The 14,217-nt window shown below is 41.8% G+C and overlaps 1 protein-coding gene across 16 annotated transcripts in view; it reads right to left on the bottom strand.

Annotated features, from left to right (window-relative positions):
- LOC134159725 (poly(rC)-binding protein 3-like) overlaps positions 1–14,217 on the bottom strand; it is a 60,951-nt gene that overhangs the window by 4,805 nt on the left and 41,929 nt on the right. For 6 of the 16 annotated variants that reach the window (XM_062610983.1, XM_062610984.1, XM_062610987.1 and 3 more), the window contains 2 exons: positions 13,107–13,276; positions 7,130–7,478 (listed from right to left, as the gene is read on the bottom strand). The exons of 2 other annotated variants lie outside the window; for them this stretch is intronic. In XM_062610983.1, the coding sequence (XP_062466967.1) occupies positions 7,130–7,478; positions 13,107–13,276 (519 nt within the window). 8 more of the 16 variants (XM_062610993.1, XM_062610994.1, XM_062610997.1 and 5 more) reach the window with 6 other exon arrangements.

The following is a 14,217-nucleotide window of genomic DNA, read 5'->3' as shown; positions in this document are numbered from 1 at the left end:
CTCTATTTGTTATCCTTGCATAACTTCTGTTGAAAGAGTAAAGACAATGAACAAGCCAGTGGGTGTCTGTATTGTTGAGGAAGCAACTGACACCACTGGTTGCTCTTGGTAGTTGCTTTTTTAGGAGTGGGTGCTTTTTTCCTTGAAGGAATCTCATAGCTCCACAAATAGTGTAGTGTAAAAGTTTTATGCAGCTTATTGCATACAACTGTACATTTCTTCAGCACTTTAAACAAAGCTTTTGGAGAGCTTTGTGAAGGAGATGGAGTGACTTTGATAGCTGTGTTCTGCATAACCATTGATTGTACATGTGCTGTTGTGTCGAGAAGGCAGGAAATGATCCTGCTTTTTGGCAATCAAAATAGCATGGTTGTAAGGGAGAAGAAGGAATCAATCCCAACATTACTCAGTAGTCAGGCTGATTTAGCAAGGTTAAATTCTCTCTTGTTTCTTACAGAAACAGAGGCATAATTAATTTATATTTTAAGTCTGCAGTCAGTTTTGGGAAACAATTTTGTGACCTTCTGATGAGCTGTTCAGCTGGATGACTAACCAGAGCAAGTAGCTGCTTTTAAATAGTATGTACTTCCTTAATTTCTACCTTCTTAACTTTCTTGAATACTGTTCTAAACAATAAAGATGAAAATAGTGCTAATAACTAACTCTGTCTACAGCCACTGTTAAAAAATGAGGTTTTAATTGGAATTGAGAATAATATTTTAATTCTCTGACTTCCAGAATAATAAAGAATCAGAATTAAGGGTGAAGACTTACTTACTTATTGATATAACAGTATTGCGCAAATTTAAGAGCTGTGGAATTTCATGCCACCAGAAGATAGTTGTGATTCCCCAGCTCAGTGGTTTTTAAACTGGTGACTTCTAGGGTCAAAATGTGTGTGTATGTTTGATATATTTCCAATGTACAGTGGTTCCAGGGAGCAGTGAACTACAGATGCAGCTGCCAGTTGTTCATAGTTAGCTGCTCTGTGGCAAGTGCAGTCAATCACAAATGGTAAACTGTGTGCTAACTCTCCTGCCATGGAAGAAGTAAGCTTCTGCTGTCACAATGTAGAAAAGGGCTGTATTTGGTACAGAGGAGTCCAAAAGCCTAAACCAACCAAACCAAAAGACCAACAAACAAAACGATAGTCTCACTGGTTAACATGATCATCATTCCTGCATAAAGCATGCAGTTTAAACTTGCTTCAGAATTACAAATACTGGTTAAAAAGAACATTGTCTTTGGTCAGTCCCCCTGCAAATAAATTCAATTTGAGGAAAGACACTTTGCTTATTACATGCCACTGTAATTAATTTCTCTGCATTTAAAGATCTTTTTCATCTAAAAAATACTGAGCTAGAAATAGCTCTAATGAGAAAAGTTGTATTACTCAGATATTTTTAGCACTTAATACTTTCTTTTTTCTTACAATCAAGAAAGCTTGGACTAGGCACTCAGACATTCAGCCGACAGGAATCATGTTGTAGCTGTCATTAGAAACTGTAACACAAGTATAAAATGTTTCAGAAATTCCCTTTCATTAGGTACCATCAGATGAATTTGACATTTCTTTCCTTTCAGTTACTGTCTTGTGACATGTGCCAGTCTGTGGAGTGACAGGACACATGCACTGATGCAGAAAGTGATTTAATCAACATTACTGTGTTCCTTGCTGGAGCCAAGGAGTTAAGTACACTTCAGTGGTAAGGCAGTGTGTGTTTGTATCCTTAGAAAGTGGTGCTTAAGCCAGGAGATCTGGTGTGAAGCATTTTTTCAGTATCTGCTTTAATTTGATCTTCTGTTCATTATTTCACTTAGAACTATCCTGGGCGGTTAAGTGGGAAAAGAAATGTGAGCTATTCCCTTGTTTAGACATCTATAAACCATGTCTGCTTTCTGAAAATACAGCAGAGGGACTAATGCTTTGGGTCACTGGTAGTTCCAACAGTTGCAGAGGATGTAAGAGATCTCTATTCAAATCCCTCCTCTCTATGCTGTCCTTTGAACATACAGTTCCCATGATCTAGTTGAGCAGCCTAATAATGTCAGTCTTTCCCGTAGAAGCTGTGCTACTGTAAAATGACTGAATTAGTGAGCATATGTGACTCACTTGGTGAATAATGATGGCACTTGCCCGAGAAGGGGAAGGTCCTGTTCCAAATACATAAATAGTCCTGACATACACTCAGCTGAGATAGAGGCTATGGAGGAAATTAGATTTGGATCTTCCCCCTCCCAGAGAAGCACTCTTGTTTTCATGCTGTTGGGTATTTAAAAATGAAAACAACAGGGACACTTCCATTTCTGGCTAGTTTGGACAGGGAAAGTTCAGCTTATGCTTTCAGACTGTCTTGTGAAACATCACAGAAGCATCTTGCCCACACAGCCCAGCGTGGCTGAGGCACTTACCAGGTGCCTACATTCATGGCACCAGTGAGATATATGCTGTTAGCTTTCTAGGAGACTTAACTGACACAGATATGCAACTTGATAGATGCCTTCTGGCTATGTCTGAGAAGAGAAAGCACTCTGTGTATTAGCAATGGACAAGGTTATGTGACTGGTTGGTTTTGCTCTGGTTGACTATTTGAGCCAGCATTCCTGCTTTCTATTTTTTCACTTGAGAATCACAACAGAGCTGCCTGAACTCATTTGAGGTGTTTGCCAGAACTCTGATACTCTAATGACATGAAGGGCTGCAGAATTTGTGCTCTCTTTCATTTGGAAACCCACAGTTGTGTGGGCAGTGACCTTTTCATATCGGGTCCATGCTTCCTCTTATCTCCCTTTGAGCATAAGTGGTTCAGTTTTCTACACTGGATAATATCATTTTTTACTCCCCCCCCTTCAGATCCACCTTCCTGTGTTTTGTTTCCCCGCTTTGTATATTAAAGCTATTCAGGAACTTTTTCGTGCTATTGAGAAATATCTTCCAACTAAAATAATTCAATTAAAATGAATCCTTAACTAGCCTAGATTTAAATCACATTTCTGCCTGCATTTTTTGCAAAAGCCCTCTCGAAAGACTTTTTTCTTTCCTTTTTCCTTGTGTCTGTATTTTACCTCTCCTCATTCCACACACAAACATGCTCCTGCGCTTGTTTGTTTAAATCTCAGTATTTTCTAGCCAATTCTGCAAGGCACATGGGAATTACTTATATGAAAGATGCTATACACAACAGAGCTGCTGCTGCCCTTTGCCTAGCAGCGTTACTGTAGAGCAGAGCCTTGACCTACTTAGTGTTGAGCTGCAATGTTCTTTTTTTTGTTCATTCACACTAGCCAGGCTAGCCAGAGAAATAGCTTTTGCTGATGAGGAAATGAAGAGTATGTGTTGAGGAAATGTAGAGTATGGAGGTCTCTGCTGTGAAAGCAGCTTCAGCTCTCCTTTCAAGAGGAAGCAGTTAAATATGTTTTAAGTAATATATCTTAAGTAATCACAACACAGAATGTTATCAAGGTCAGCACACAGCCTATAGTTCTTCCAACCTGGGTAAGGCTTCCTGAGTGCTGGGATCAATAAGGCATTCTGTAATCTTCCCTGGCAGCCTTTATTGTCAAGATTTGCTCTGTGGTTGCATCTGTATTGAAAAACTTGATGTCTGGAGATTTCCAAGTCTGTATGCACATCCTGGTCATATTTCAGTTCCAGGCTCATACTCTAGACCCAGATACACAGGAGCTCTCGGTACACTAGAGTCCATGGAAAATATAATGATATGCCCCACAGGTACTCAGCTGGGGCAGTGAGGGGAACCAGGACCCCAAGCTAAATACCTAGAGACAAGTACAGACCTTAGTAGAGTAGGAACAGAGATTGTAGAATTAGGCTCACATTATTAAGGATGTTACTTGTTTGCACTGCCAAAACCTTTGCTTTCTCATGAGGATAAAGCAGTAATAAAGTACTGCCAATGCCCTAAAAGGAGAGGTGGCCAGAGTGCAGCCAGAAGTGCTGTATGCAGCCCGGGGCCAGCCCCTTTCTCTTGGGTTTGAAGAGACAGATTGAGGCTGCGCTCAATACGCTGTAACTGCAGTGCTGCAGCAGAGCCAGAGGAGGCGCTGAATGGATCAAGCAGGGTGTCAGGGCAGGATGAGGCACTTCACTGAGCCAGCTCTGCGTTCTCCCTTTGTAATGCAAATTGTCATGCTCCTCCCAGCTGCTAGTTCCTGCGGGGTCAAAGGAGCTGTCTAGAAGGCTGCACAGTCACTGCACAGTGATGCTGGGAATGGGAAAACATGAAAGGTCTTAGTAATGATCTGTTGAGTACTCAAGCTTGTTCCTTTGGGTTTGTTTTTTCCTTCCCCAGCGTCTGATCTATAAATCAATATGGGAAAGAAAACATGAGAGAGCAAAACCAGTGGCTTCTAGTAGCAAGAAACCAAATTCTGTCTTTTCTATGCAGTGTGGTAAGTTCTCCAAGAGCAACACTGTTAAAAAAAACAATAATATTTTGCAGAAATATTACTTTCTCTACTAATTACACGATCTGGCTCCATCTAATTGTGAAAAGAAAGACTCCTCATCCCTGACAATGGGCTAATGTCCTTTCTAATGCTGCCAGTATTGCACAGTTGTTACACTCTTTCCCAATGAGCACTGGGACCTTAAGTGTGATGATATGAAACCTTTAATCATTAATGAAAACAAGCAATTTGTCTATGTTCTTAGATTGACAATCCATAAAATAGTGTTTCTCAAATGACAAATTAGCAACTTGGTTACAAAGAACAAAGTTTAAACAACACAACAGCTGTATGCACAAAGCTACCACGTCTTTTTTTTTCTTTTTTTTTTTAAATCAGGAAAAAGATTTATTTATAAAAACGTCTCATTTAATTTACTGTCGAGTCTCTAGCTGAAGAATACAGTGGTTTAGAACACTAATGGCCCATGCTTTTATACAGATTAGCCAAAGCATGAACATCAATGAAAATTAACGCCCAAAAATAACTCTGCTTTGCTTTATGTTATGAGCCACAACAGTGTTAAAACTGGAACAGTAATGAAAGCAACACAAGAGTTAGGAAGCACAGTTGCTTAAGGTGTTTTCTTGTGATGTCTCAGAATAATAAGAAAGTTAGAAATGGCAGAAACTCCTCTGTAGATTAGTCCATAGAAAGCATTGTCTCATGGGGCTTTGGAAAAGTCCTGTCTGGTGGCTAATGCACTAGGGCATGATGAGATACATTACAGAGCCCCCAGGCCAGTAACTTCTGATGACAGCCTAAAATGTAGGAACAAAAATAAGGAAAAGAAAAAAAAAAAAGGGCAGAAAAAAAAAATCTTCTCACTATTAAAAAATAACACTTGAGTACAACCAGCATAGAACAGCATTTCAGTGCAGGCAAGTTCTCTCACACAGAGCTTGGTGGTTTGAGTTCTTTAAACGTCAGTTATTTAAACAGTTACAGTAGTCCAGAACAATTTTACAGCAGTTTTTTAGAGCTTTTAAGTAGCTGAGGTACCTTGACATTATTTCCAGTTGTTCCTTCAGTATATACAAACCAAACCAAACCAAAAGAAGCCCAAAAGAAAAGAAAAACCAAACCAACAAAACCAACCAAAACCCCCATTTGGATAAGTGCAAACTGTAACAATGGCGGTTCTACAAATGGTTACAGTGACAAAACTTAGTGCAAAGGTACTAAGGTGAAGAAAAGCCCACAGAATACAGACACAAAATACTGAGATAGTACTTAGCCCTATACAATAATCATCACACACTTTGAAATACCATGTTTTTAAAAGTATTGCATTTGCATTGTGTTTTTAGTTTATATTAAAATGCACTGAATACAGTTCAATTGTTAAAGCTTTGTGTCCAAGGAGTGCAAAGTGGATGAACATAGCGGGCTAATGGGATTCTGGATTTGGAAGTGGTGAGGAAAACAATATTGCATTACTGAGTTATGCAACAGAAATTAAAAAGAAGGTGGATGGACAAACAGAAAATGCAGTTAAAAACTAGTTCCAGCAGCTAGCAACCAGCCATTGCATCACCTGCCTCTCTTCTGGTTTTAGTTAATCTGAACTAATTATTAATTCTCATTAAAGGGATGGTACCTGCACAGGCAGCAGCCTTTGAATGTCCTTTGATAAGCACTAGATTTAATTTGTCATTACAGTACAACCCAATTGCATGATTAGTGGCAAGTTAAACAGTGATGTATTTTGTACAGAAACCTAACAAACACAATGGTCATTTTGGCTGCGCAAAATATATGCAGGAGGGGTATCAGGATAGCGCTCATGCATGTCTGATTCGTACCTACTAGTTAAGTACTTAGAGAAATAAGTACTTTGTCAGTGTGTATATATACAAGTAAAAAAGTGCAAAAGGAGGAGCCTGCTTTCTCCCCACAAAAGAGAGTTCTTAAATTTACATTTTTGCAAGCTAGAGAAAAATGGTTATACACTTCAAAAGAATGAAGTGCAATGGTGCAGGTGCCTGCTGTGTTCCCCCTCTTGTCTTACAGTTATTTTAATTCAGCAGTTTTCCTCAGACCAGAAAGCAGAAGTCCCTGATGTTGGGTACTTTCTAAACCCAGCCTTCTGCTTGCAGGCTGGTGTCAGGGCAGGGGAGTCTTCAGGCCTGTGGAAAGCAGCAGGATGACTGAGGGGGCCTGCACTTCACGTGGGATTTTGGAGTGCTAGCAGTCATCAGAACTGCCAGAGTTTTAGGAATCCCTAGCCACAGAGAGATTCATCCAGATGCCAATTTGGCATAGGAAATTGTTTTGCAGTTGGAGGGATCAGCTTCACATGGGTGTGAGCGTTTTGATGTGCCAGGCAGTTTGCTGGAGCAGGACCTGGCTGCCACAATTTGGCCTCATTCATGTGTTTCCTTTCTTCCCAGGTTTCTCCTTGCTAGGGTATCAGAGGGACGGACCCAGGCTGCCGGGGAGAGGCCGGAGGCTAGCGCCTGCCTGCTGTTGGAACTAGTTGTTAGGTGGTGCCTGGGTGTTAAGTCGTTATGGAGAGTGGAAGACGACTTGAGCCGGCAACAGTTAACACTAGCAATTTAACAGAAACTAAAAAGATGCCGTATTGTTTCCTTGACAACTAGGATCTACCACAGACTCTTGGCAGAGCTGGCAAAGCTTGCATTTGTGTCTCATCCCTTCAATATGGAGCAAACTTCTGGCGGTCAGATTTCTTAACCCCGCTCGTCGAAGGAATTTTGGCAGTGTAAGCGGACAAACTCCCCGTGGCCCCCGCGGCGGCCGCGGCATTTAGTGCCAGGAGTGGGACAGTTTTCATGCCAAGCAGACTGGAGACAGGAACGGCATAGTGGGTGGTTGGCAGAGTTGGTAGGGGAGGGGGGGTACTGACGGTAACGGCGGAGGCGGCCGCCAGCACGGCCATGGAGGTGGGGGTGGAGGTAGGGGTGGCAGACTGAGAGAGGTTCATGTTGAGGTCAACAGGGGTCGTGACGGAAGCGGTCTGGGTGCTGACTTTAGCCATCTCTAAGCTGCAAACGAAGAGAGGAAGAGGAACAAACAGGTTGGGAGGGTCCAGCCAGGGTGGGGGGGGGGGGCCAGGAGGAGGAGGAGGAGGAAGGGATGGAGGGACAGCAACCACGTAAGGGCAGGATTAGATTGGTGGGTGACGGGAGACAGACGAGTGGGAGGGAGAGGAGGGAGAGAGAGAAAAAAAGGGAAAATGAGGGTCAAAGGAGGAACATGTTATGTGTTAAAGAAGAGAAATAACAAAAGGGTTTTTCATGATTCGGTGGTGAAAACATTACTGAGACTCTAAAGTTCTTTCAATAAACAAAAAGGGGGGGGGTGCTAGTTCGGTTTACAGATGAGAAAAGAAATTAAGGAATGCAGGGAAATGGCAAAAAGATGGAAAAAACAAAACTTAAAATAACTATGGAGTTTACTCCCCAGCACTGATAGGGTGAATTTTGCTTTTTGCAATTACTGTGTTTTTGACAGGGGGACGCGGGGGGGGTTGGCAATTTGTCCAATTTGTCAATTTTGGGACATAAATAGAACCCTTTGTCATTTTGTTAGGATGAGAGGAGACTGAGCAATGATTTGCTGCTTTCATCTAAGGCATGAGGTTTTGGTTGCTTTTTAGAGAATCAAAGGTCAATGTGCATTTTTCATATAAAGCAAACCAGATTAGCCAGTGTGTTCACTTGGGTTTGTACATTTCCCAGACTGTTTTTTTCTTTAGATCACAACAAAATATTGATGCAATCTAATCAGAAGGAAATGAGTAACAAGAAAGACTGGAAAACACCCCGGCTTCCACAGCAGTGGAATCCTTTCTGAGCTTGTGGCAGCGGTTACAGTGAACATAAAAGAGCTTACCAGCTGACAGACAAGGTACTATTACATGGATACAACATACACATCATCAGACAGACCCCGCGAGCACAAGCAACTTCAGACTGACCCCACCTCTGAGCCCAAGGCAGGGATGGGCTCTTTGGAGGATGTAGGTACCAAACGACCTTCATTTTAGTCTAACATCACCCACTGGCAGGTGAGATCAGTTTGGCTCACATACTTGGGCTTTTCTGTACATTTTTAGACATTAAATACAGCAATTCCAAGGACGCGTTGTTTTTTTCATATGACAGCATATCTACATAGACAAACCCTCCCTCTGCTGTTTGTTGCAGCTTGTGCACAAGCTTTCGGGTCAGCAAACAACCTAAACACTCATTTCAGGATGCATTTTGCATGTGACTGGCTGGGAGGTATGGCAGCCTAGCACATAACTAGGACTATCCCAAGTCTGGGGTATATTTTCAGTAGTTACTAACTTGTTGGTCTCCTGGGCTTTCTCCTGAGGAGAGCTGAGAGGCTGCAGCAGCTTCTCCCTCCCAGAGTGGAGTGCCAGGGAGCTGCTGGCTGGCTGTACAGGGGACCTGGGTGCAGAACCTGCTTCTTTATGAAATCCCACCAGGCCCAGGGAGGCTCCCCAGCATGGGGTTTTGTGCTAGTCCCAGTTGGCACTGTGGGCTGGGGGTGCAGGCTTTGAGAGCCCCTGTGGCCAGGCTGCTGGTTGGGAAGGGAGCATAGTCACCCTGTGTGGGGCTTGGAGGGGCCTTGCTTTTCTGTATCTTAGACTTACTGCAGTTTTGAGAGTAACAACCCCTGGTCTATTCATGGCCTGAGTAAGGCAATGACCATAGGAGGTGCCCTTTCTGCAAGGGCAAAGATCAGCCAGCACTATACAGGGTGGGGGGATGCTGGACTAGAGCTTTCCAAAGCACTGCTGCTAAGTCTAAAGGATACCTGAAGCAGGTCTGAGCTGGGGAGAGGCACATGGTGGAGAGAGGGAAATGTGTAAGCACCAACTCCTCTCTTCCCCACAAAAGAAAGAGGGTTCTTGGAGTGCCATCTCCTTGGCAGCCTTTTCTGGGATGTTGGAAGGTGCACATCTCTGAGGGACTGGGAAGGGATAAGGGCAAGGGTGTGAAATGCAGACCCGTTCGTGAGAGGTAAAGCTTTGGGCTTTCCTACCAGGTGTGTTTATCTGTCTCTGTGGGTGAGCAGCTCAGAATTTTTCTAACCCTCAAGGTAGAGTTGTCCTCTGCAGAGAGAAGAGCATTCTTGTGCTGTTAGCCAGGCTACTTGCAATCTACTCGCACAGTGGGATTTACATCAAGAACACTGAATCAGTGAATCCAACCCCAGTGTATGTCCATAACTTAGGGTGTAGGAGTTGAGTTACATAGTGACACCTCAGTACATTTTGAAAAGCTCAGTTTATACAGTTGGATGTTTTTATACTTCTAACTTGCTATTATTCTGGGAGGGAGGTGTATAAAAAGATAATGCAGGACTCAGTGCTGCAGTGATCCCGAATTTGCGTGCCTTGCATTTAACAAAAAGTCCGTACTTATACAGGCGGTACTTGAGCCTGAGCTGTTTCCTGAACCAGCAGGGAGAATAGATCCCACAGGATAAATGCTGGTGGTGGCAGCAGCCACTCAAACTCTCTGTCTCTGGTGTATTTGCACAAGTAAGATTAAAGTAATGTGCCCAGCTTCACATTTGTTACTGCTGGTAACGCATAAGGTGAAAGTACATCAGGTCAGCTGTTCTGTGATAGGGGCAGTTCCTCAAACCAATTGTAGATACAGCAAAACTGAATGTGAAGGTGGATGAGTTGGCCTTCATACAATATTTCATGGTGCCAATTTTACCCTGTCCCTTTGAAGCCCTGTACTTTATGAACATATGCACATCCTGCATTACCCAAACCTGGTGAAAGGAATAAAGCTTGAGTGTGGCTTTGACGGTCCTGTTAGCTCTGTGGATGAACCTCATCAACATGGTAGTAAATAAACATCTTCAGGAAACTGCTCTTCAACAAGGAGCAAGTGCTGCTGGCTACAATTCGTTTATAGTCCAAAGTCAAATATTACACAGGAAACCTTCTTAATAAAAGCTAGAAGATGGAATTGGATAATGAAAATCCAGTTACTACAGTGGAGAGCAGTTAAGAGACAGAAGATTTTACAGGAAAAAAAAGACACTTCTACTGCAAACAAGCTAGCACACAGTCTACTCATACAGAGGTCAGCGCTCAGGTAATAATACAGAATCAAAACAATACTTTAGAAAGATTTAAATCTCTGTCTTGATATTATATCAATGTATATATATATAATTTAGAGTATATTATGTACATATTCGACACCAGATTGCAATAAAAAATCTTGAAACAATTTGATAAATTACTCTATAGATGGCAACTTTGGTTGGAGGATAGTTTAAAGATACACACAGAATGTTTTAGGAATACAGTGGATAGATATTTTTTAATATCCTATGCTGCTGTGAGACATTGATTTATGCAGAAATACTCGCCCTGGAAACCAAATCCATGAGAATGACAGAACTTGTAGGGGAGATTAAAAAAAACCCACCTTACCCCGAATACTTATATGGCTTTTATTTGTTATAATTCATGTTTTGACATACCAGACTATACCTCGGGCAGTCTAGGTACTGTCCTCAGCTCTTCCCCAACACTATGTCATGCCAGCATCTTTAAAAGAGGGCAGTACTTGTGGCAGGCTTAGGACTGACAAACACTAAAATTGGCCCCCAGCATATACAGGCAGCAGTAGTGCAGTGCTGCCTCTGAGAAACCTGCCCAAGCACCTAAACCCCAGCTAGAGCAGAGCTCCCTCTTGCCTGCATGTTTCTTGGTTCTTGCTCCAATGTGACTGTGAACTAGCACTGCTACTGTGGTAGCACCTAGCTGGGCAGGAATTTCTCTTGTGAAAGGAGAAATCTGGAACAGTGTCACTTAAAATAAATAAAGCCACCTTAATGTCCTATGGTACCTTAGAGCTTAATTTATTATACATTACTTTAAGAGTCTTCATTTACAAATGAAGTCACTTAATCTAAATACAATTTCAACACATGGTACATAATAATATATGATAGTAACAAATGATTTCTAGCTAGAAGTTCAACAGGAAGAAAATACTTTGTTTCTGGTTTCACAGGGTATATAGATAGAGTATCCATGGTATATGACTGCTGAGAAGTTTTCTTCTTTGCAAAAGTATATTAAAAGACCTCATATATATATCCCATTCCATCGAAAGAATCATTAAACAGTAATAAACAGAAGTGTGAGAGTTCACAGGGTTTTCTAAAGTGAGTCAAACAGGTTTGTTCACTAGAGTTTCTGTCTCTGGTGAGCAGCTCAATGCAACTCCATTAATAAGTGCATTATATTATTTGCATGCTTTAGCTGTCTTGAAGATCTTAAATTGTTATCTTCTGAGGTCCAGATGCATGCCATATGGTGTTTGTGCAACTAAAAATGAAGGGGTCTATTCTCGTCTCGATGTGTGGGGAATCCCTGAACACCAAGAGAAGAACATATCCTTAAGGGTTAAAGGAGGGAACACATTTTTATTTGATTACAGGGCTTATGGAAGTGACTTATATTTGCTACAAAGAATATAAATCAAAAGAGCTGTAGGTTGTTTTAGGATTCTGGAAATGGCTTATCTTAGGCTTCACGACGCCACCCTCTGTATAGCTTTCCCTAGGAAACTACTTTCAAACTTAATTACAGAAAGTAGTATTTTTGTTTGCTGTAACACAGAACTTCACAAACATCCTTTACCTCCATTAAGACATTTACAGTGGCTCGCAGTTGTGCACAGAACTAGGCTGGAGAGGAGGCTGGACCATAGGAGGCTGTAGACCTGTTATGACTACAGCCCCCCATATAAATCATATACTTTCTACTACCTTAAGAGCAAACATAGTCAAACATAAAGCTTGATTCATATCACAGTATTTTGGGGGTAAAAAATGAAAAAAAAAAAAGGCAATAAAAACCAGATACTCTCCTGCCCACAACATGTTGCCTCGGTCTAACATTTACAAGTACCTCTATGAGACAGCACTATATTATGCATTGCACGTTCTCATAATAATTGCAAATAAAGGTGGTATCAATTTCAATAGTTTTCTAAATAATCATATCAAACTGATAGAGACTTAAGCCATCTCAATGGCTTAGCTAAACACAGTCAGTGCTTTCATTCATTCTGGCATCAAGAAGTAAAGCAGCAGAGTCTCACCCCATCTCATTAGGGAATCCTTTCTACAAATTTGTGATGCTGTCTCTGAAAAAATAAATTCCATTCCTCTTTAGCAACCAAATGTCAGTGTGATATCAACGCTGAGTGGCAATTTCCAGCAAGAAAATTAAATCTGTGTTGCAATCTGTTTCACTATATTTGCCACTTAGGACAGTAAAATGGATCTGTGAGAAGTATTTTCTTCTAAGGAATCTGTGATTGTAATTTCGTTTCATTTATCCACCTGTATTTTAGGTAGATGCTAGTATGAATATTCAGATTTTTCAGCTTTTGTCATTCAGTATGTACTCAGAATTGCACCAGATTAAGCTCCTTTCCAAATAAACCAACAGCAAACAGTTTCTAATGATACAGGCTTTACAAATCATTAGGAATTGAGTAATACTATGCAAAGTGGACACTGCAAAGCAACTTTCTAGATCTATCCAGGACAGACATTTGCTGGAGAGCAGACAGAGCAATCTCGCAGAAGCATCATCACTTACAAAGCAAACTTACCTTGCATTAATGAGGTACTGTGCTAAGCTGATGTTTGCAGGGGATCCTGTGATTGTAACTTGTCGTTCTGCGGAGCCTTCTGTGGCATTAGCAATCTTGATCTGCGCTCCTGACATCTGCCTGATTTCATTTATCTTACTGCCTTGTCTGCCAATAATGCAGCCTATTAACTGGAGCGGGACAAAGACTGAGATTAGTGCCACAGACACAAGCAAAAACCACTAAACTGCAATTTGTAGTATTGCTAACAACATGGCTATGAAAAATTCAGTATCAAAACAGAAGATTTTTGCTGTGCTGTTTGGAAGGAATAACTAACACAGTCTATTGGTTCTATTGTCATATGTCCTTACATCAAGTTTCAGTGCTACATGGTTATCAACTCAATACTGGGCTATTTTGCTATGATGTTCCATGGCAGACAATGACAGTGTGCCCATGGTGCTGACAAATACAAAATACAACCCAGTCTGACTTGCCAGTGACAGCAGCAAGCCAAGAGCTGCAGCTGGAAGTAGGCTGAGCATCCAAAGCTGCCACCATGCAGCTCTGCACCCTCCCAACACACTGCTAGTCCTGGACAGATGTCCCTGGGCACACATGGTCCTCTCTTGGCCAGGTACTGCTCTATTAATATCAGTGGGATTTACAGCTCTGCAATTGCAGGTAGAAGCAGCCACAGGAAGAGACAGAAATTTTTCTGTGTTCCTTTAGAGAAACTTACCAAAATGCCTATTTTGTGAATAAAACTGAGCCTGAGCTCTGTGTGTGTGTCCCTAGATCCCTCAATTATTTTGGTAAAATGCCTTTGGTGTTATCTTCAAATAGCAGTGTTTTAGATGCTTTTTGGCAGAGTCAAAGGTTTTTGGAAGCTGTGTGCATGACCTTGAGGCAGGGTTTAGCAGCACACATAACTTCAGCTTGGGTAAGGGAATGTGACTGATAGCTGTGGCAGGGCGTTGCTACCTCCAGCACAGGCAACAAGAGCAAGTGGGCACCAAGCCATCAGCTGAGGCTCAGTTGTTTTAACTTATGTAAGGGTGAAGAGGGTGATTTGTGTTAAGGAAGGGTGGGTGCTGAGAAGGTCAGCAACGGCCAGAATGGGTAGAAA

The sequence above is a fragment of the Pezoporus occidentalis genome, unplaced genomic scaffold (assembly GCF_034315485.1).
Source record: "Pezoporus occidentalis ecotype Australia unplaced genomic scaffold, CSIRO_AGI_Poc_V1 ctg15, whole genome shotgun sequence".
In the NCBI taxonomy this organism is placed as follows: Eukaryota; Metazoa; Chordata; class Aves; order Psittaciformes; family Psittacidae; genus Pezoporus; species Pezoporus occidentalis.
The sequence above is the reverse complement of the archived record's forward strand: the minus strand, read 5'-3'. Positions and strand labels throughout refer to the sequence as shown.